Genomic DNA, 22822 nt, shown 5'->3' on the forward strand with positions numbered 1-22822 from the left:
GTTCCAGGCCAGCCTGGTCTACAGAGGGAGTTCCAGGACAGGTTCCAAAGCAATTCAGAGAAACCCTGTCTTGAAAAACAAAAAAAGGAAATATTCAATGAGGACATTGAAATTTGATTGGCCAGGCAGAAAGCAAATTTTTTGTTTTGAGTCTCACTGTAGACCAGGCTGGCCTCAAATGCACAGAGAGTTGTCTGCTTCAGCCTCTGGAGTAGTGGGATTAAAGATGTGCCCCAGCACACCCAGCTTCAAATTTTTTTTAAAGGTTAGTCTCCTGGAGCTGAGAATGAGCTTAATTGATAAATATATTTACAATAGTATTCATGAAACCCCAGATTTCCTCCCCAGCATGGCACAAATCAGAGCTAGACAGGAAGGGAAGGAGGCATCAGTTTTAACATCCTTGATGATAGTATGGCACCTTAGTCAGGGTTCTCTAGAGTCAACAACTTATGGAATGAATCTCTCTCTCTCTCTCTCTGTCTCTCTCTGTCTCTCTCTGTCTCTGTCTCTCTGTCTCTCTCTCTCTCTCACACACACACACACACACACACACACACACACACACACACACACACACCATTTGTTGGAATGACTTACAGGCTGCAGTCCAGCTAATGCAAACAGTGGTTAGCTGTGAGTGGGACGTCCAAACTTCTAGTAGCTGTCTGGCAAGTGGCTGTGCAAGCAGCAAAGAGCAAAGACTTTCTCTTCCTAGGTCTTTATATATGCTGCCAGCAGAGGGTGTGGCCCAGATTAAAGGTGTGTTTTCCCAACTCACGATCTGGATCAAAGGTGTGTGCCTTTCCTCAATGGTCTGGACTAGAAATGGATTTACCAGCCAGGCAGTGGTGGCACACACCTTTAACCCCAGCACTCGGGAGGCAGAGGCAGGCGGATCTCAGAGGCCTGCCTCTGCCTCTGGAGTGTTGGGATTAAAGGTGTGGGCTCGGCCTGGCCTTTTTGGTTTTGTTGTTGTTTTGTTTTGTTTTTCAGCAGTGTTTCTCTATGTATCCCAAGATACCTGCTTCTGCCTCCCAAGTGCTGGGATTAAAGGCATGCGCTACCATTGCCCGGGCTTACTGAAGGCATTTTTATTATCCTTCTTTTCTGTTTCTTTCCTCCTTAGAATTTAAAAACAGATGTTTAATTATCTTGTTTTGTTTTTAACTTGTTTTCCACTCATTATGATGTAAAGATGCTTCTTTGCAATTATCTCCAAAACTTGTATCTGGTGCTTGTCCCAATGGGAGAGAAGAAATGAATGAATTTCAGAATGAGAAGGAATTTTGTATGCTTAAAGTTATGTGACTGGGAAATAAATCTGTAAATGACAGTTTAGGATCATATTGCCATACTAAGGATTTTCTGCAGTTTAATCCTAAAATAAGAAATTTTTCCTCAAATATTTTGAGTGTTTGTGTTTTTTTTAAGGTTTATTTATTTAAGACAAGTTATGTAGTCCTGACTGGAACCCAATGTGGACTAGGCTGGCCTTGAACTTACAGTGATCATGCCTCAGCATGAACCACCTCACCTGCCTTATTTGTGTCTTTGTGGTGGTGGAACCTGAGTAAGGTTCCTGAAGAGGTCAAAAGAGGCTATCAGATTCCCAGGCTTCTTAACCTCTGAGCCATCTTCCCTCCAGCTCTGTACTTAAGACTTTTAACATTTGGAAATACTCCCTACCCCAATAGATTCTAAATTATTTTTTGCTTGGCATTATTTTTCTTAATGCCAAGACAGATTTTTAAACACAAATTTACTCTAAAAGGACATTTAATCACACTACTATAATTGGAAAAGCAAGATTTTCTACAGTAAATTTGCACAAAAATATACTGTAAAAAGTGTTTTGCCTATCATGTGTGAAGCCTTGTATTGGTCCCCAGGGCCACATAAACCTAGTATTTTGATGCATGCCTAATCCCAGGTCTCAGAGGCAGAAGGCTTACAAGTTCAAGACCATCCTCCAATATACTAAAAGCTTAAGTGGGTTTGTTGTTGTCCTTTTTTGTGGTTTTGTTTTGTTTTGTTTTTTTGAGACAGGGTTTCTCTGTGGCTTTGGAGGCTGTCCTGGAACTAGCTCTTGTAGACCAGGCTGGTCTTGAACTCACAGAGATCCGCCTACCTCTACCTCCCGAGTGCTGGAATTAAAGGCATTCGCCACCACCACCCGGCTGGGTTTTCTTTTCTCTTCTTTTCTTTTCTTTTTTTTTTTATGTGTTGGTCTACTACTAAAATCATCTCAGCTGACACCAAGAGCTTGTTGAAGAATACAATGTTGAATCTTATGGGATAAGCATTTCAACACCAGTAAGAGTGGGATGGAGATGTCGTCAGGGGACTGCAGCCAGCACAGTTCCTGAAAGGACTCTGTCCCAGGTCCCGTTTGTACTCTCATTTTATGCTCTAAAACCACACATGGGCAGGCAAGCAAGCAGGACTTCACAGGAGTGGACAGGCAGTCAGCAGGTTGTTTTGGCTATTTCTCCAGGTCATCGGGTAGCAAATGAAGTCATGATTGGCAAATAGGCAGTACAAGCAGTGCTTTAAGTAAGTCACTAGTAAATCAGTATCTACTAGTTGTTTTTTTCCTACCTTATTCTACCCCAGGCTCACATATAAAACTTTGGGAAATGCTGTTACAGGTAAAGATAGCTTAATGATGGTTTAAACAAGGAGTAAAACCATCATGCGGGGAGAGTAACAGGACTGAATGCAAAGGTCAGTTAGGAAGTGATTACAGTGGTCTAGTTCAGATGTGAGGACGGACTGAATAAAGCAGGAAAGACAGACCAAACAGGTTGGAGTTCACATAGAATGCAAACCCAACAGGCAGTTAATAATTGGATGATGATGGGGAAGAGTTGAGGAGGGACCTTAAATAGCTAGGTGAATAATAATTCATAATTATCTAGGATGTCAAGGAGGAGCAAGTGGAGAAATGGATTGCATCATGGATATGTAAGTTCACAGTGTTCCTGTCATGTCTAGATCGTGATGGCCAGTATGTAGAAATACAGATATAAAAACTCAAAACAAGCCGGGCGGTAGTGACACACACCTTTAATCCCAGCAGAGGCAGGCAGAGGCAGGTGGATCTTTGTGAGTTCGAGGCCAGCCTGGTCTACAGATCGAGTTTCAGGACAGCCTCCAAAGCTACACAGAGAAACCCTGTCTTGAAAAACAAAACAAAAAAAGGGCCCTGGATAAAATCCAGGCTTGCCTCACTCTTTGGAGAAGGGGAACAGCTGCCTTCCCTCAGCAATATGATCTTGTTCCCACAAGCCTCAAAACCTTTGTCAGTGTGTGGGTGCTTGAGGTCATGTTAGAGCTCCTCTGATAATGGATGGTCTCAGTCATTCTGGCAGGATGTGACACGTGTTTGTGATTCCAGATTCTGGCAGCAGAGGCAGAAAGGTTGTTGCAAGTTTGAGGCCATCCTGATCTACATAGCAAGTCCCAGATCATCTATGACTCTGTAGTAAGACCCTGCCTCAAAACACCAAACAGAAAAAGCACCAATCAGCTGAGTGGCGCGTGGCCCTGATCCCGTGGCCTGGGCGTGGAGGTAGGAGGGTGAAGTGTTCAAGGCTAGCTCCAGACACATAGCAAGGGCTAGCTCCAGACACATAGCAAGTTGGAAGCTACATGAGATCCTATCGCAGGAAAAAAAAAAAAAAAGGCATTCTGGCTTACTAGACAAAACCCATTTTAATTGTGTAAAATTTTACATATAAAATACATACAAAGTACCAAAAAGGTAACTAAAATCTTCAACATCAAAAGTGGACAGAACAATTTTTCTTATGTTCTTTGGAGTTGTATGGTTTTGAGAAAAATAGTAAATACAGGAGGTGCAAGGGCAATTCTTCCCCAAACTCATACCCCTTAACAGGTCTGACATGAAGAAGGAGTACAGGAGAAAGGGGAGGGTTCGTGGGAGCCTCTCTGCCAACCCAGTGTGCTTTGCGGGGCGGGGGTGGGGTGGGGAGGCTAGCAGGATCAAGGAACCCTTTTCTAAGCACTGACACTGTTGTAACTGGGCTCACTACCTGATCCCATGTGTCCTTGTCACAAAGATAATTGCAAAAAGCAAGAAAGCTGCTTTTCCCCTACCAAGTGAGCTAATTTAACTAATCTACTCCCTCTCTCTCCTCTTCCCTCCAAATCTCCACTCCCCCCCCCCCACCCTTTCTGCAGTAGAGATTAAACTCAGGCCTCATGCCAGTCAAACTCCTACCACTAAGCTATATCCCCAGCCCTGTTTTTATTTTATATTTTTGAGACAGTCTGGCTAAGTTACCCAGGTTGCCTCTAAACTCACTCTAGTTAGGATGGACCTTGACTTTCTGATCTTCTTGCCTTAGCCTCCAGAGCAACTGGGATTACAGACCTGCACCACCAAGGCCCAGTTCCTAATCTAGAAGCGAACTGCAACTGTCCAATGGGAAGTCAAGTTATAGTAGCAGTGTATTGAGAGAAAGTATAGCAGCCGTCACAGAAACAAGGGGGAAGTAGAGCTCTGCCTTCCTCCAGGTCATTTCCCTCTGTACAGGCTTCTCAGGTGCCGCTTAGGAAGAACCACATTCTCATCCACGGTTCATGAACTCATTCTCACAGTCAATGTGGAGGAAGAGAAGGAAGACACAGGAAATGAGAAGCTAAGGTGTATACATTTACAACTCGGTGGGCCTAAGACTCCTCTCAGGTTCTCACTAACCAGAACAGATGCAGTTTCTAAAGAACAGAGTGCTTCTTCCCGTCACTGAAGGAAGAGTTCAGACAGATGAATGATGCTCCATTGTAGTCCTAGCACATGGAAGGCACAGGGGCTCAAGGTCATTCTCACCCACAGGGAGAAATTGAGGCCAGCCTGGGCTACATAAACGAAATGAAATGCAGAGTGTGTGTGTGTGTGTGTGTGTGTGTGTGTCTGTGTGTCTGTGTGTGTGTGTCTGTGTGTCTGTGTGTGTGTGTTTACTAAGTATGGTGAGCAAGAGAGAAATGATGGCAGGGAATGGCGATCTTGCATCCAGAAATCTAGACGGCTGGAAGAGCATCGTTAATCCCAGAGGCAGTGTCGGTAGTGCTACCCCCCACCCTCCATATGAATTCTCTTGTTCTTGGGCAGTTTCTCAGGAGTGACTTCAAAATAAAAACCAGGTCAGGCCTGCTGACCTATGCCTATGATCTCCACAAGAATATGGCCACAAGTATGAAGTCCTCCTAGTCTACAGAATGAGTTTCAGGCCAGCCATATCTACTTAGTAAGATGTCCTACAAAACAAAAAGACGCCAGATCTCCTGTGCCTTCTGGATAAGGTAGGGAAGTCCCCAAACAAAGGAGCCTGTGGAGGCAAGGAAGGAGGACAGTAAGCAGAAGAGTGTGAGAAGGTCCACCTCAAGCCAGAGGCCATACCCTGTTTTAGTCTAGAGAAAGCAAGGATATGGATGAGGGTGGGGCCCATACTCCTTATTACTGACTGTTGTTTTATATGTAGGAAAAGAGGGATCTGAGATGGTCTTACACCCTGTAGACCATGCTGAGCTGTAATTTCACTGTGTGGGTCAGGCTGGCCTCACGTTCACAGCAATACTGTCTCAGACTTCTGAGAGCAGAGATTACAGCTGTGAGTCATCCCATCCGAATGCTTTGTTTAGTTTTTAGTTTTGGCTTTTTGAGACTGGGTTTCTCTGTATAGCCTTGACTGTCCTGGAACTAGCTCTGTAGAGCAGGCTGGCTTCAAAGTCACAGAGATCCACTTGCCTCTGCCTCCCAAGTGTTGTCATTAAAGATGTGCACTACCACTGCCTGGCTGGGTGACTGCTATTTTAAGAAAAAAAGACATGAACACTTGGTAAATTGAACTGTACTACTGAAATGAAGGGTTAAGTGCCAACAAAGCTCTAAAATGGAACAGTGATATTTCAAAGGTAACTACATCCCCAAACTGGAAGTTAGAAAAGGGATCCCAGCAAATAGGAATTCAGGTGTAGAATTTATACATATATGTCTATATTTTAAAGTATAAAATTGAGAAAGTATATACAGAAATCATCCTACGTCTTAGAAAGGAGACATACAAAAAAGGGCTGCAGAGCATGGCAGGAGAGGGCATGTGCTCAGCAGCTGGAAGGATGCATATTGCCCAACTGCCCAGCAGCCAGCATGAGGATGTCTTTCTTCTCCTTGTGGAAACGCAGCTCCTTGCCCGCCAGCCGGGCTTCGTCCAGCTCCCGTTCAGTGGAGGCCAGCTCTCTAGACAGTGCCCCTGGCACACTCTGCTCCCGGCTCACCCAGTCTAAAGCCATTTGGTGGCGAATATCGTCATCCAGAGCCCGGTGCGAATAATGAGCCAACACCTCCTGGTTAGAAAGAGGAATGCAATGATCACTGAGAAGGTAAAAACATACCATACAGCCCAGGAACCCCAATGGCTAAAGACATGTCATGTGTACCATATGCACAGGGACCCCAATAGACAGGTACATGCCATACACATTACATAGCCTTGATGTCTGAACTGAAGTTAGCATATGACCTACAAAGATTCGTTTTTGTTTTCCCCTGTTTTATAAGAGTTTAAGTAGATTAGAGGGGGGAGGGGTTGAATATATGCACAGATCAGGGAGGCATGGGGCTATGCCATGGGGAGCACAGTGAAGTTCAGACCAGCAAGTCTCTGAGCTCTGGAACACCTTCAGGACCCAGCAGCATACAAAAGGTGTCAACTTAGGTGGGAAATGTGGTCATCTTTTATTTTTAAGATTTATTTATTTATTATGAATACAACATCCTGTCTCAATGTATGTCTGCAGGCCAGAAGAGGGCACCAGAGCTCATTATGGATGGTTGTGAGCCACCATGTGGTTGCTGGGAATTGAACGCAGGACCTCTAGAAGAGCAGTCAGTGCTCTTAACCTCTGAGCCATCTCTCCAGCCCCAAAATGTGGTCATCTTTTAAAGACAACAAAATCTCCTAAATGTGTGAAAACCTCAGCACACTCAAGTCACCATAAACACGTATTCAAGGGTCTGTAGGAACACCCATAACTTGGCAAAATTATGTTACAAATGCAATGATTATTTCATCTCCTCTGTTCCAGTCAGCTCTTTGTTCTAGAAGGAACAGAAGCCTCCATGGAACACTGAAGGCTGATTCATGATTTAATGTGATAGACTTGGTCCTTTCTGGTTCTTAGTGAGAAGGACACCCAGAATGTGACAGTTTCAGAGTTGTCAGCTCATCTTGGAAGAGAGCCAGGGCAAGGCAGACTAGTTCATGTCACGGCAACTAGGAAACAGGCCAACAAGGTGGGTTATTTTGTCTTGTTTTGAGACAGGGTCTCACGATGTAGCACTAGCTGGCATAGAACTTGCTAGAACTCAGATCCGCCTGCCTCTCCCTCCTAAGTGCCTTGCATTAAAGTTATGAGCTACCAAGCCCAATTCAGCCCAAGAGTTTTTTAAGGGAAACTTTATAGTGGGGAAGCAAGGTGAAAGGACCACAATGACATTCAGGCAGCAAAACATACAAGAGCAGATTGGGTGCCTTTAGGAGGCTGGGGCAGGCGGATCTGAGTTCAAGGCCAGCCTGGTCTACAGAGTGAGTTCCAGGACAGCCAGGGCTACACAGACAAACACTAAAAACTAGAGAAACAAAAGAATACAAGAGCAAAGAGGCTGCAGTTACAGCCTGGTACCCAGCTAGCTCAGCCCAAAGCAGCTCTTCTCCCTTTCCCGCAGCTCTTACCTGTCGAGAACACTGCCTTTCCCTCATGGCCTTCAGGCTGCCATTCCAGTGCAGCAGCTGAAAAACTGTCATGAGCTCCTGAGGGAAGAAGATGAAATACCAGTGTGATGGCTGATTTTGGCTGTTGACTTGATCACACCTGGGATTAACTAACCCACAAGCTGTTGGGTACACCGTGCGGGACTTTTGCTGATCAAATAATTTGACGTAGGCCGGGCGTTGGTGGCGCACGCCTTTAATCCCAGCACTCGGGAGGCAGAGGCAGGCGGATCTCTGTGAGTTCGAGGCCAGCCTGGTCTACAGAGCGAATTCCAGGACAGCCTCCAAAGCCACAGAGAAACCCTGTCTCGAAAAACCAAAAAAAAAAAAATAATAATAATAATTTGACGTGGGAAGACAGCAGACGAGCCCACACACCCCTCTCTTAAATCTGGGCCACACTTGTAGCCGCCAATACAAGGGACAGGAAGAGGGAAGCTTGCTTTCCCCAGGAGTCCATTCCCTCACTGGCATTACAGCCGACTTCTTTGGGAATCCGATGTATACTGAAGACCAGCTGAGACATCCAGCCTCGTGGCCTGAACAACTACTGGATTCTTGGAGACAGCCTTTGCTGGAAAAGTCAGACCACAGCCTATAAGCCACTCTAATAATTTGTGTGTGAGAGAGAGAGTGTGAGTTCTACCTGTTCTGGTTCTCTAGGGAATCTGGCTAATACAACCAGGACAGTGCTTTTAAGTTTGACTGCAGCAGAATAACATGGGAAACTTCTTACAAAATGTATTTGTGGAAGCATCTAATAGCCAATCACCAATTCTGGTGTGCCCTTTGGGAAGAAAATCTAACCATGTCCCCCTCCATCTGTTTTTCAGAGTACTGAGGTAGTGATGAGGAGGTGGTCTGTCAGGGAGGTAGGTGGGACAGTACCTGGAACTCCAGCATTGACTTGCCCTTATTAGATTCCAGCATGAATCGGAAAGCACCAATTCCTGTATTTGGGTTGTCGGCTTCCTCTCTGTTACCCTGGTGACAGGAATGAAAAAGACAAGTAGGTTTTCAATCAGAATTATCACTTTGACCAGCATTACCCAAAAGAAATTAGTAACATTTTCGTGTGTGTGTTCTGTCTGGAGGCCAGAGGATAGCTTCAAGTGTTTGTTACTCCTCAGAAACACTGACCACCCCTTTGAGAAGTGTTGCTGGCCTGAGGCTCACCAATTATGCTAGACTGGCTGGCAAAGAGCCCTAGGGATACCCAGCTCTGGGATTACACTTGTGAGTCACCACACTAGGATTCTAAATGGCCTTTGGGGATCAAACTAAGGACCTCCTGCTTGTAAGGCAAATGCTTTACCTGCTAACCCTTCCCCCCAGCCCTTCTTAAAGTGTGTGAGTGTGTGTGTGTGTGTGTGTGTGTGTGTGTGTGTGTGTGTGTGTGTATGTGTGTGATGTATAAATGCCAACAGGCCAGAAGAAAGTAGCAGATCCCCTTGATAGATTAAACAGAATAGAAATGCAGACAGAAAAAAAACAAAAACGCATGGGTTCCCCTGGCTCACCCCCCCCACTCTCCCTCCTCCCGTCTCCAAGTTATTTACATTGAAAGATGCCAGGGCCTCTGAGACACTCTTCTCAATAAACTCATCAGTAATTCTTCGGGATGGATGTTCATTAAACACGGAGTTCATTAGCGCAATCTTTGCAGCACTTCTCCGGGCCTCGGCTTTTGTGGGGCAAAACTAGGCAGGGAGAAAGAGTAACAACATGTGATCTAAGGAGAGAAGAAACAGCAGGAAGGGAGCCACTGAGGACGACGACGTTTGGATACCATGGATGAATCAGCTTCGTTCATCACGATTTCCGGAACTTTGCTGTGAAATGGCTGGGGTGTTTGAAAACAGAACTTTGACTCAACATCCTGAAGTAATTAAAGAACTGGAGATGATTAACTCATACCAAATTGAATGCAGAGTGAGGAAGGCTGCTGAAGTCAGCATATAACCTGAAGACATGAAAAATGCCTCTAAACTGTCAACAGAACTAATTACTCAAAAGCCAGCTCGTGGCCAGCTTTTCAGGCCAGGTGTCTGGATTCTAGATAACCCAAGATTAAGACCCTGCCATGAGCCCTTAGGAGCACCCGTCTGGGATTCTTGCTCTTCACTCTTAGCTGTAAACAGGCAGGGCAAAGGAGCTACCTCAATGGGCTCTAAGTCTGAAGATGACTCTTCCCTCCACGGCAGATGCAAGGAAGACAGGCTGAGGAAATCAAGAGCAAATTTGATTTTCAGAAATCTTAGATCATCCCAACGTCAGATCCCTGCCATCACGCTGCTCTGGTACAATTAGTCTTCTTATCAAGTGCCTCTGGACCCTCTGCCATTCATGATTAACAGGAGTGGAGTGGTTTTTTGCTTTTTGAGACAAGGTCTCTGTAGCCCTGACTGTTCTGGAACTCAGTATGTAGACCAGGCTGGCCTTGAATACACAGAGATCCCTCTGTCTCCCAAGTGCTGGGGTTAAAGACATGGTGCTTCTGCATTGGCTTGATATTTCAGCTTTTAATAGAGCGGGCGAGGTTTGTCACTGAACTATCTGCTGATTACTCCTAATTTCCTTTCGTGGACAGTTCCCTCTGAGACAGCATGTGGAGCCTGATACAATCACATCAACGCTTTCTGTTTCTGTAGTTTCCCTATTTCTACCACTTTACCCCATAATACTACTACTGAAAAAGTCAGCCGTGAAGAAAACCACCTGAGAGAATTTCACCTGCCAAGGTGGATATAAAATCATAAGCTAAAAGAGGCCAAGAACAGATAATTTCACTTTCAGAAAATAAGAAACCAAAGAACAAACAAACAAACCCGGTTCCTTAATGAGCATCATAAAGTTCTAGCTGCCCTTCAAATTGTGACGAGGTGAGAAAGAGGAGCCATATCCTTTAGTAAAGGAACATGGGGGCTGAGAGGGCTCAGTGGTTAAAGTCCTTGCTGCATAAGTATGAAAGCCAGAACTGAGACCCTGGATTCTGGAACCCACAGAATGCCTGCCTGAAATTCCAGCCTTGGGACACCAGAGACGGGATCCCTAGAGCAGGCTGGCTACTGAGACTAGCCATGTCGGTAAGCTGGGTTTGACTGGGAGACTGCCTCAGTGGGTAAGGAGGAAGATAATGATCATGTTTGCCCACATCAACCTAGGATGCCACATGTACACATAAACATGTATATCACCCACTATGTGCACACCACACACATGAAAATGGAAAGCTAAATGCAAACATTAGTCATCCTTGGCTTATATTTATTTATCTGAAATGGCTCAAATACTGAACCAAAAAAATTTAGACGGTGATTTAAAACAAAGCTTCCAAGCCAGGTGTGGTAATACATGCCTCTAATCCCAGTACTCCAAAGCAGAGGCAGGCAGATAGATCTCCATGGGTTCTACAGAGGGAGTTCCAGGACAGCCAGCACTACACAGAAACCCTGTCTCAGAAAAACAAACAAAATAAATAAATAAAGCAAGGTTTCCTTGGGACTTTCTGTTTGAGGCAAGAACTGAGAGCTGCAAAGGCTCTTACTCATAAATTTTCTATGCTAGGGGTCTGAGTGGGTGGCAGGTGTTTAATACCGAACAGGAAAGAAGACAGTTTGCAAGGCCCTGGGTCCAATCCTATCTTATACACACAAGTATACATATACACAGAGCCAGAAGAAAAAAAAAAACAGACACACCCTGGAACCCTGGAAGAAACAATCAGTAATGATTCCTTGTTAAGTTATATGATAGGGAATCCTAAGGTGCTATGGAAACAGCAGAATTCCAGCCTTATCTAAAGATGGCACAATCACATGAAAACTAACCACAGGGGTCTATCATCTTCTTTAAATTCCTATCCAGACTCTTAAGTTGACATTTTGGACAACTGCCTTCCTGTCTGAAATGGGGGGGGTCAAATCTTGAAGGTTATATTCATATCAATCCACAATAATTTCTTTTAAAGTTTTTATAATTTGTTTTTACTTTTACTTGTTTGCGTGTGTCATAGGTGTGAGTGCCTGTGGAGGCCAGAAGAGAGTGTCAGGTCCCTGGAGCTGGAGTTACAGGTGGCTTCAAACTGTCTGATGCGAGTCCTGGGTCCTGAACCCTGGACCTCTGAAGGAGCAGCAAGTGCTCTTAATGGCTGAAGCATCTCTTCAGCCCCTGTAACTTCTCACCAGCCTACTGAAGTAGTTGTTCTTTTCACCACTGTCAGTCTTTCATATCTATATAGAATGTTAGCAATAGGAAAACTTTCAGAACAGTGTCACCTGGGGACAGAGCTGGATGGAGCTCATTTGTAGTGTTTGCCTAGTATGCAGGAGGCGCTGGGATCAGCCCCTAAACACTGCATAAACAGCAAGTGATAGTGCTGTGCTGAAAATCCCAGCACTTGGGACATGGATGCAGGAGGATCAAACGTTCAGCATGGCCATCCCTATATAGCTATATAGTTTGAGGCCAGGCTGGGCTGCATGAAACTCTTTCTTTGGGGCAGGGAGGTGGGGAAGAGGGGCTGGGGAAAAAAATGGCTGGGTAATTATGAGCACTTCTTGCTCTTCCAGAAGACTCGAGTTAGTTCTCAGAGCCCACGTCACAAGGATAACGCCCACCTGTAACACTAACCCCAGGGGATCTCCCATCATCTTCAGGCTCCAGCATCGCCTACAAAGGTCAGGTGCGGGAGTCCAACACATTAAGAAAGGGCATAATCGTAACTGCTTGGATTTGAGATGGGTTTGAGTTCTTGCAGGCTGAAAGAAGTGTGCAGATGAGGTTCCCCGGAGATCCCATGAGACTCAGGTGCTTGCCGGGAGGATTTTCCCGGAGTTGGTGACTCAAATCTGTGACTTCAGGCAGAGCTTAATGGCCAAAGCAATAAAGTCCTCATTGGCACTTCCGCACTTATCCTTACTGCTGCTGCCTTATAACTTACCTGGAAACTCCCAAAACAACTTCCCCCAGGCAGAGTGACGTAGCAGACGTAGGGAGGGCTGTTGGAAGGGACCATCTCGTACACCACCAGAGCCCCATTCTTCAAGTCGGCGCCCCGGGACTGCTTCATCTGCCAGAACTCCTGAAGGGCCTCCACCACATTCACTGCAGGAGGAGAGGCAGAGAGCTCAGCACGGAGGGGAGGGGGGGGGGAGGGGGGCTCCAAGAGCTACTGGGCTCAGCATGAGGACAGCTCCAAAAGCTGATGGGCTTGGATGCCTGCATCAGGTCTCTTCTGCTGGCCACTTAAAAACAAATTAGTAAATATAGACTGGTAACCCGGCATACCGAAGTTGGGCGTCCTTCCTCCCCAGTTCTCCAGCCCCAGTTCCTTAAACAGTGGGGATGTGACCTTAAATGGGGCCAGGTAAATAAATGAGACCGTGGAAAACAAAAGAGTAAAAGGCTTCTTATGTGCTGTGACCAAAAATTAATTCAAAATCAAATGTGAAGTGAACCCAAGGTGTCTGTGACAAGGCTGCTGGTGGAGAGTCTTGCAGGGAGGGCACTGCAGCCTTGGTGCCTCACCCTGCCACAAAGATGGCTGAAACACTTCTACTCAGATTGGAGACCCTTGCATGGCACGAACTTCACAACATGTGTCTGTCACACAGAGTTTCAGATCTTATGGGAACAAACAGTTTAATTGTGGAAAACAAAGACTTAATATTTTCCCATAAGTCCCTAGCACGTAATTATAAAATTAGTGTATTTTTGGATTGTATTGTTACAATGTTTAATTTAAAAAAATGTTTTGTGAGGCTGAAAAGATGGTTTGGCCATTAAGAGCATTTGAATTTTAACTTCATTTTCTTTTATGTTTGTGAGTGTTTTTGCCTAAATGTATGCCTGTGCACATGTGTGAGGTATGAGAAGCGTGCATCAGATCCCCTGGAGTTGGAACTCCGGATGGTGAGAGCCACCATGTGGGTACTGGGACCCACATCTGCTGAGCCACCTCTCCAGCCTCTTTGTTTTTGAGAAATAGTCTTGCTGTGTAACCCAAGCTAGCCCAGAGCTTGAGATATTTTTGTTTTGGGCTCCTAAATTCTGGAATTACAGGCATAGCCAACCTAGCCTATGGTGTTCTTAAAACTTTAGGTAAAACTGCCATTCAAGGAAATGAGACACTCAAACTTATGCTTCAAATGAGTAAACCAATGATCAGTTTCTTTCTATTCTAGAATGTTCTCTGTATATTATGAGAGGGAGCGGAGGGGATGGGTGCTCTTCTGAGGCTTTGTCTAGGTATAAATGGTTTTTCGCGTTTGTTTGTTGTTGAGGAACCTTTTATTGGGCAACACTCCCTGTGGGTCTCTTCGCTCCTCCACACCTTGCTGGGTTTGTGGCAACCCTGCAAAGCCCTGCCTAATTTTTCTGTGGGCCACTTCTCAGGGCTGTGTTTGCAGGAAGAGCGATGCAATGATTCCCACAAGGAAGAGCAAGCTTGCTGCCAGCACAGGGGCTCGCAAGACTGAGGAAATAGGACTGCCTCAAGATTGAGGCCAGCCAGGGAGACATTAGACAAAGTAAGTTCCAAGCAATCCTGGGCTACTGAGTGAGGGAGACCTGTCTCACAAAATGAATGATGATGATGGTAACAAAATAAATAAATAAAAAGAACAAGGTTACTTAGTGCTTATTATAAAATGGAGGTTCTCCGAGCTGTGTTCTGGTCTCATGATGAGACCCCCACCCAGCCTTCTGGTTCAGATGTAGGAAGAAAGAAAACTGAAGCACCTAAGATGCTGATGCTTCTTGCTGTGCTAGGAGTCAAAATCCATTATCTCTGATTCAGAAATGTGTGCTTCTAGCATTCATTAGCTAGAAACTGGCAAAGTTATTAGTTGTAAGAAGGGTAATATCAAACTCCAGACATGACACAGTATTCTAGGGCATTCCCTTCCATTCCTTGATGTTTGGGCTCCATAATTCCACAAATATATTACTGAGTGTCTGACCTGTGGCTGATGGTGAGCTACCTAGGCTGAGATAATGGCTCCTTCTCTTTTGGGCAGCGTGGTAAAGAAGGCGAAAGGCATTAGCCAGATAATCTCAAGTGTTTGAGACAACTGCAACTCTGACAAGTACTATAGGGTGATAGTGGGTGTTTCTGACTCGTTTTTTTGAGGGATTTTGGTTGGTTGGTTGGTTTTGTTTTCTGAGACAGAGTCTCACTGTATAGTCCTGGCTGACCTCAAATTCACAGACTCACCAGTCCTGTCTCCCATGTGCACCACCACACCCAGCTGTCATCTTGTGTTAAGATCAAAAAGGCCACTTTGAGGGGGTGATGGCTAGGCTGAAGTATGAGCAGAAGGTAAGAGGATGGTTCTGGTACACAGAACAGCTGGTATGAAGGCTGTGAGCAAGAATGGAGCATAGCAAACATGCAGAATAAGAGACCACTGTGGCTACAGGAACGTGAGGGCATCTGAATGCAGGGTGCAGCTGCAAAAGGAGGCAGTGACCAGACTGAGCAGGGCCTTGCTAGGGCAAGATTCAAAGCAATGGATTTCTTATAGAAAGGCGGATCCTGTCAGTTCAGCTTTGGAATGAACCACTTGGTCTCCAGGCTTTCAAACACGTCAAATGGCTTTAACTGAAGCCTCATAAATCATCAAACATGCCTTCTGTCACTTCACAGCCTAACCCACTCTCCCATTCCTGACACCACAAAAACTCATCCATTTTTTCCAGTTGTCTTGGTTTTGGTCCGGTAAGAGGATACTAAGATGAGATAAACATTCAAGAGATAACTGGGCAGGGTGGTAGCACAACCTTTAATTCCAGCACTCAGGAGGCATCAGCAGGCAGTTTGAGGCCAGCCTGGTCTACAGCGTGGGTTCCTGTAAAGCTAGGGCTGTTACACCGAGAAACCCTGTCTTGGCAGAATCAAAAGAAACAAAAAGCCATGAGAGAGGTTCATTGGAGAAGTAGAGGAAGGGACGGCCTTCAGATCACAATGCCGGTCTGACGTGGGAAGGGAAGAAAGAGGCTCACTTAATTTCAGATACTCAGACTGCAATGCAGCTCCAAGGAAGGTTTGGCCAAGCCAAGGCATCTTTATGTCAAAGGAATTCCGTACCTGACACCAGGTGCCTGCACTAACATCCTTGTCTTGCTCAGTCATTGACTGGGATATTGACAGGAGCTGTGTACAGCCTGTGGTGATGGACCTGGAGGGGGCAGGGCCCACGCTGGGAGTCAGTTCTGCTTCTGAAGAGGGATCTGACCTAAACATTTCCATTAAGTAAAACTTGTCTTTAAGGAGGGAAAGAATAGCGCATAACTTTGGCTAGCAAGATGATCACAACCAAACAGCCAATAAATCAGCTCTTACCTGCTCTGCAAACTCGGCAAACTAAAACAAAGACACCCCCTACCCCCCACAACTGCCAGCAGCCATCTTGGAAAGCAGCATGACTCCTTTTCTTGTATCCCACAGGTCACTGACTTCATAGAATGTTCATTCCTCTATCAAAAGACTGCGTGAAAATGAGAGGCTCTCTCCCTGGAACGTCCCTGGCTTGGCGAGGCTCTTCAGTCTCCTGCCCAGAGAGCTTTGGTAGCTTTGTGTTTGCCATTGAGATCTTTTCGGTCTCTGCTCCCTCTTTGAGACAAGTGACAGCTCCCCTAACATGCAAATGACAGGGAACACAGTGAAAGAAAAGGAAGAGGCCACCGTGGGGAAGGGCCTATCCAAAAGCTTGTGTCTGCCCCTATCTAGTTAAACTAATCACTGTCTTATAGCAGGGGGCTGTTTTTTCTTTAATGATTATTCAAAGTCAAATGGGAGCTAACTCCATAAATACTGAGTCTGAAATGAGAGACTAGGGAAGAGGCTTTTTTGTTTGTTTTGTTTTAAAGCAATTGTGTTCTACATTTGAAAATGCTCAAAGAGTGATGCTGTCAGTGGGGGAAGCCGGAGCCTGAGTATCTCAGCTAGGCTTAAGGAAGGGCAGATGACTTACTCCAGGACTCAGAGCCTGACAGAGTAGCAGCATGAATCTGTATATCCTAAAACTGATGTTCTTTCCAGCTTGGGAAACCTAACCCAAGATCCAATCCATGTTTGAACTTCAAAGGGGCTCACAAGTCCACTGAAACTTACAAAAAAGTTCTATGTGTGTATTGTGTGAGCTTATACATGTATAAGTAAGTAGCCCATAAGTTTTCTGTTTTGTTATTAGTTGGTTGTTTTGTTTTGTTTTGTTTTTCCAGACAGGGTTTCTCTGTGTAGTCCTGGCCGTCCTGGTATTTGCTATGTAGACCAGGCTGGTCTCAAACTCAAGAAATCCACCTGCTTCTGCCTCTGACTACTGGGACTACAAGCATGTGCTCCCACTGAATGGTAGGTTTGTTTGTTTTTGTTTTTTAATCAGATTTTTAGTGAGGAATCATGGGCATGATGGTTTCTATGAGGCATTTGAAGAAGTGCCAAGCAGAACCCATATTTGACAGATGCAATGCTTCGTGGAAGTTACTGACAGACACTAGCTTGAGCTAACGTCCAAGGCAGTGAAGAGTGTTTAAATCCTTATACTGTGGTGTGAGAACACTAAGGGGGTGCTTAGGGGTTTACCTGTAGGCAATAAAACAGTAAATAAAATGTTAGTGACAAATAATATCCACAAGGATAGAGACTAAAATAACATGCTGGGGCTAGAATTGTATCTCAGTTGTTAAGAGTGTGCTTAGTCTCCTTGAAACCTTGGTACAAGCCTCAGCTCCAATCTTTCCTTTAGCTCCACGAGGAAACCATGAAACTAAATAACACGTGAAATCATGAGACTAAGAAGAGGGGTTGGAAAGATAACCCTGTAGTTAAGAGCACTTGCTGAGGACTGAAGTTCAGATCCCAGCACCCACAGAACAAACCAGATGTCTCGTAAACACCTGTAGCTTTAGCTCTAAGGGATCTCATGAACGGAGGTACTCGTGTGTACACACACACACACACACACACACACACACACACACACACACACGCCCACCTCATAAAACGGACGTAAATCAGGGACTGAGGATGTAGTTCAGTTCAGTTGTAGAGCGCTGGCCTAACATGCACAGAGCTCTAGCTCTGGGTTTCATTCCCAAACACATGGTGGATGAGAGGAGTAACATAGGAACAGCAGCAGTGGTAATAAAAGAATAATTACAGGGCCGGGGCAGAAGCACACATCTATAAATCTAGCCCTTAGGAGGCTGAGCCAAGGGATTGCAAGATTGAGGTCAGCCAGGATTATGTGAGACCCTACCTCCCAAAACAAGACAATCAAAAACCCAAATAAAAAAGAATAAAGACAGTATGGTGGCAAGGATGAAGGAATTAAAAGATAGCAAATAGGTAATGACATGGAAAGGTAAGGAGTGTTCCCTGTTCGTACAGGTTTGTAAGAATAAGCTGGCAGAGGCTCATCAAAAATATTATGGAAAATAGGGAAGCTGCTTAACAGTATTTGATCTACGATTTCCTTTGACCATGGCTAGGCTGTGGTGCACAGACCTTTTGGAAGGGCAGCACTGTGAAGTAGCAGAGACTTTGGTAGGGACATAGTAAAGCTAACCAGTGCATCCCACTTATCTAGTACCTGGAGCCTGTGGATGTTGCCTCATGGGACAAAGACTTTGCAGGTGTGTTTAAGGGATCTGACTCAGGGAAATCATGGATTATACTGGTGGCATGGGGAGGCAGAGGCGAGCAGATCACTATGACTTTGAGACTAGTCTGATCTGCATTATGAGTTTCAGGCCAGCTAGAGCTACACAGGTAAGAGCCAGTCTCAAAAAAACAAAAAAGAAACAACAAAATTGTCAAGAGGTGCTCAGAGTTGACAAAACACAGGAGAGGAGAAGGCATAGAAGCAGGCAGTGATGTGGTCACGATCAGGGTTCAGGAACATTGCTGCCACCAGAAGCTGGAGAAGGCAAGGGAGACTAGACTTTCTGACAGGATCCTGCTAACACCCGCTTGACCCAGTGATACTGATGCTGACATCTGGCCTGCAGAACTGTAAAACACACACTATTTTATTTCACTTTTTTGAAACAAGGACTCACATAACCCAGGTTGGCCTCAAACACTCCATGTAGCCAGAGATGGCCATGAATTCCCATTGTCCCTTCTGTCTCCATTTCCCAAGTGAAGTTACAGAATGTGCACCACCACGCCCACTTCATTTCTGTTGTGTTAAGCAGCACGATTTGTGATGCTTTGTTACGATAGCCACAAGAAGTTAACAGGGGTGCTGATCCAATATTTCCTAAAATTGTAAACACACATACCAATTTAGCTCCAGTGACATTCTTAGGAAAATAATCTGTCTGTGATTCTGATGACAAAGAGTATCTAAGCAGAAAATGTCACACACAAAATTCATTTATTCTTGGGCCGGAGAGATGGTTCACTGATTTAAGGCACTTGCCACTCTTCCAGAGGACCCAGGTTCAATTCCCAGCATGCACATGGTGGCTGGGAACTATCTGTAACCCTCTTCTGATCTTTGTGGGTACTAGGCATGAACACAGAATGCAGACATGCATGCAGGCAAAACACCAATATACACTGAAAGTTTAAGACAAGTACTATAATACCCATTTTGCCAAAGGCATACAACTTAAGGAACAGACCAGAAGTATCAGAACCAGGGTCAAGAAATAATAATTCACTCGGCTTCAAGACAAGCCCTCTTTCTATTGTACTGTTTTGTTTTATTGCACCATTAATCCTCACACATGCTCTAACGTGGATTGAGCTCTATCAAGAAAGAGACTAAATATGTGCCTTATTCACCACTGCATATGGTGAGCAGTAGATATTTGTTAAATGAATAAATGAAACGGACAAGGCATAAAGAGAGTAAGCAATATTGTCAAGATCACAGCCACTGTGTGACAGGGCCAGATCCCCAATCCAAATTCTATATACTGTGAGGTGACTTGAGGTCCAACAGCAAGCTAAGCATGATAGCACATGCTTTTAATCCCAGAAGTTAGGAGGCTGAGGCAGGGGAATCACCATGAATTCAAAAGCCTGACCTACACAGTGGGTTCCATTCCAACCTGGGCTATCTACCAAGACATTGTCTCAAAAACCAAACCAAAACAACCAAAACCAAATCAAAATAGCCAGCACAATAGTGTAGCTTTTGAGCAGGTATGGGTAGGGGAATGGGGATTGGGAAAGATAAGGGAAACAGCAGAAGAGGGAAGAGTGTGTGTGTGTGTGTGTGTGTGTGTGTGTGTGTGTGTGTGTATGCTGGAATCCAATACTGGTGGAGATAAATCTAAGAAGCAAGTAGTGCTTAGAGTCGTCGGGAAGAAGATGAAGGATGTGGACGGAAGATGATGTGTGAGGTATTGCTAGTTGAAAGAGTGACTTGGACAGAGACCAAAGTAAACTACATTCAGGGCAGTCAAGCCGTCCCCTGACTATCATGCCATCAGTCACAAGGGCATATGGGTGCATGCCAGTGGGAGCTTTGCCTATTAATTGAAGCAGAGTAAATGGTTCCATGTGGTGAAGGACTCTGAGCCAAATCAGCAGAGCCAAATTCTCCTACAGCACTAGCTGGACACCCCAACTGGAAACAAGAAACTCAAGAATAATAAGACTGTTCTGGGAGGTGGGGAGACTTAAGGAGAGGCTCACCACAGAGTATGAAACCTAGCTCACTGCTCTTTGTCAGTGCAGTCCCTTTGTTCCCTCATCCTTTATAAGGACACTAAAAAGGGTTTCTAGACACCCAGTTTAGAAGTCAAGCCACAGGCTCTTCAGGGCAGAGAAACACTGCAAGAAAAAAGGGTACACTTCTCTATACTGGTGATGGAATGTCCGGACATTTCCAAAAGGAACTCTTCAGAATTAGGATGACTACTGGCTGCTACTCCACTCCAAGGCAAAATGTTTCCCTCGGAATTGAAGTAAAAGACCTAAAGCAGCAGGGTAGAGTTGATGGCAGTTCTGTCATATAACCTCCTTAACCTAGGAAACCATCTGGGAAGTAACTACATTGGCTCATAAGTTTCAGAAATGTATCCAGCAGTATCCTCAGAGCCTTACAGAGTCCTAGCCATGGTTGGAGCTCAAACTGGTTAAAGAGTGTAGGGAAATTAATAATAAACGAACCATCAGACATGCAGCAAAGTGGATCTGAACATCTGTTTCCATTGAAATCTTTGGTTTTATAATACAAATATTTAAGAGTAGGAGAAAATGAAACATGCTCTTAAGGAAGAGCCAACCAGAAAATCGGAGCCAGCAATCATTTTAAGTGCCCATTATGTTGTCAGTAGCCGAGTCTTAATTAATCCATAGCACAACCCTTGAAGAAACTGATGCTCAGTGAAGTTAGGAATCCTTTCCCCCAAAGATAGAGTTGGTAAGTGGCAGGTCTCCAAAGCCTGTTGATGCTGTTTTCACTACAGCTTCCTCAAGAAGGAAGGGAGGAAGGGGAGGAGGGGGAAGCAGGGAGAGCTGGAGGAGGGTAGGAGAAGGCTGTGCAACTTCTCTCCCGTTAAAAGAGAAAGGATACAGTTGCTTTCAGACCAAGGAGGACCCGATCAAGCAAACAGAAGTGATGTGTTTGAAATTCCAGACTTAAAGTCTGAGTCACACACCCTTCACTGTGTGCTCCTTGTCACTTAAACTGAATTTGGAACCAGAATTCTGACAGGAAATTGGTTAACATTGCCTAAACAAAAACAACAAAGAAAATCCTCACATCCCTCTTCCCAGAAACTAGGCATCTTTAAGCTGGAGATTTCTAAGCAAAATAGGGTTGCTTCTGGCTCGTTTCCACAGAATTTAGCATTGAGAGAGCCAAGGCCTGAGATTTATCCTCAATTCCTGGGCAGGGGCCAGGAACACAGAGCCAGACAGACAGAGGCCCAAGTTGTGAGGCTCCAAACTGAAAGACACTAAAGTGAGCACCAAGTCACAGGAAGCTGGCACGCCCCAGTGTGTGCGTCCAGATTCAAAGAAAGATTATTGTGAGTGACTTTTGAAAGCACTCCCCAGCAGATCTGAAGTCACGGTGGGAATTTCATGGAGGGACTGGGGTGGGGTGGATAAGTAAGTGAAGAATTACAAAGTCAGGGCGTAGGAGCCGGAGTACAGGAATTGCCGAAGTCAAAGGGGAAAGGAGAAGGGTGGATATGAGACATGCCCTGGGACCGAGATAAAGGGCAGGATTCCACACAATAGGGTCCCGTTCTCAAAGGGAAAAAGACAGACGTTACAACCTTCAGCCTTCAGGAGGTCTGCTGCTGACAGAAAAAGTTGAAAAGAAAAGAGGACTGCATCTGAAAAAAGGAGCTCCTGGGGAATACATGAATAACTCACTGTGTGTGTGTGTGTGTGTGTGTGTGTGTGTGTGTGTGTGTGTGTGTATCTGTGTGTCTGTGTGTGTGTGTGTGTGTGTGTGTGTGTCTGTGTCCAGAAGGAAACTCCCCAAAAGGAAATGAATGCGAGGGCTGGATGCCAAGCGGAGCCACCGGGAGGACAGTGGGAGCCAGCCTCCTGCCTCGAGCGTGTCCCGCAGGAGGCCGGCCCCCCACACTCACCTCGGCCGTAGCCCTGCGTGTGCTTGGCGAAGCTCCTCACCACCGCCTCCACGGCCTCGCGCAGCACGGCAGGGCTCCCCGAGGCGCCGGGGGGCAGGGGCAGCCCCGGGGCCCCAGCCAGGAGCAACGGCGGCGGGGGCGGGGCGGGGGGCGGCGGGGCGGGCGGCGGGCCCGCGGGGGGGTGTGGCGGCGCTAGTCGAGGCCCCGGTCACCCCCGGCCGCAGCGCTCGCAGAGTGCCTCTCCCGCCGGCACCTACGCCGGGCTGCAGCCGCTGTGCTCGCATCGTCTCCATCCCGGCAGACGGCAGAGCGGGGCCCCGCTGTTAGCCAGCCTGGCGAGCTAACGGTCCCAGCTACCCTAGTGAGCCAGAGCCGAGGGACTGAGGGCGGTGCCGGGATTCAGCTGTCAGTCAAGAGCGGGCGGGGACCAGCCAGATGCCATGCCAATCACTGGT

General features: G+C 45.8%; 1 protein-coding gene across 1 annotated transcript; it reads right to left on the reverse strand.

The window, feature by feature from the left end:
• Nucleotides 1-3698: 3698 nt before the first annotated feature.
• On the reverse strand, nt 3699-22750 carry Lix1l (limb and CNS expressed 1 like). Its single transcript, XM_040752198.1, is given in 7 exon segments — nt 3699-6372; nt 7761-7838; nt 8688-8783; nt 9359-9499; nt 12742-12905; nt 22368-22548; nt 22550-22750. Coding segments are annotated over 7 exon segments (1014 nt in total). The 5' UTR covers nt 22661-22750; the 3' UTR covers nt 3699-6129.
• Nucleotides 22751-22822: the final 72 nt, after the last annotated feature.

Source organism: Mesocricetus auratus, unplaced genomic scaffold, assembly GCF_017639785.1.
Source record: "Mesocricetus auratus isolate SY011 unplaced genomic scaffold, BCM_Maur_2.0 Super-Scaffold_100009, whole genome shotgun sequence".
NCBI classification, from domain to species: domain Eukaryota; kingdom Metazoa; phylum Chordata; class Mammalia; order Rodentia; family Cricetidae; genus Mesocricetus; species Mesocricetus auratus.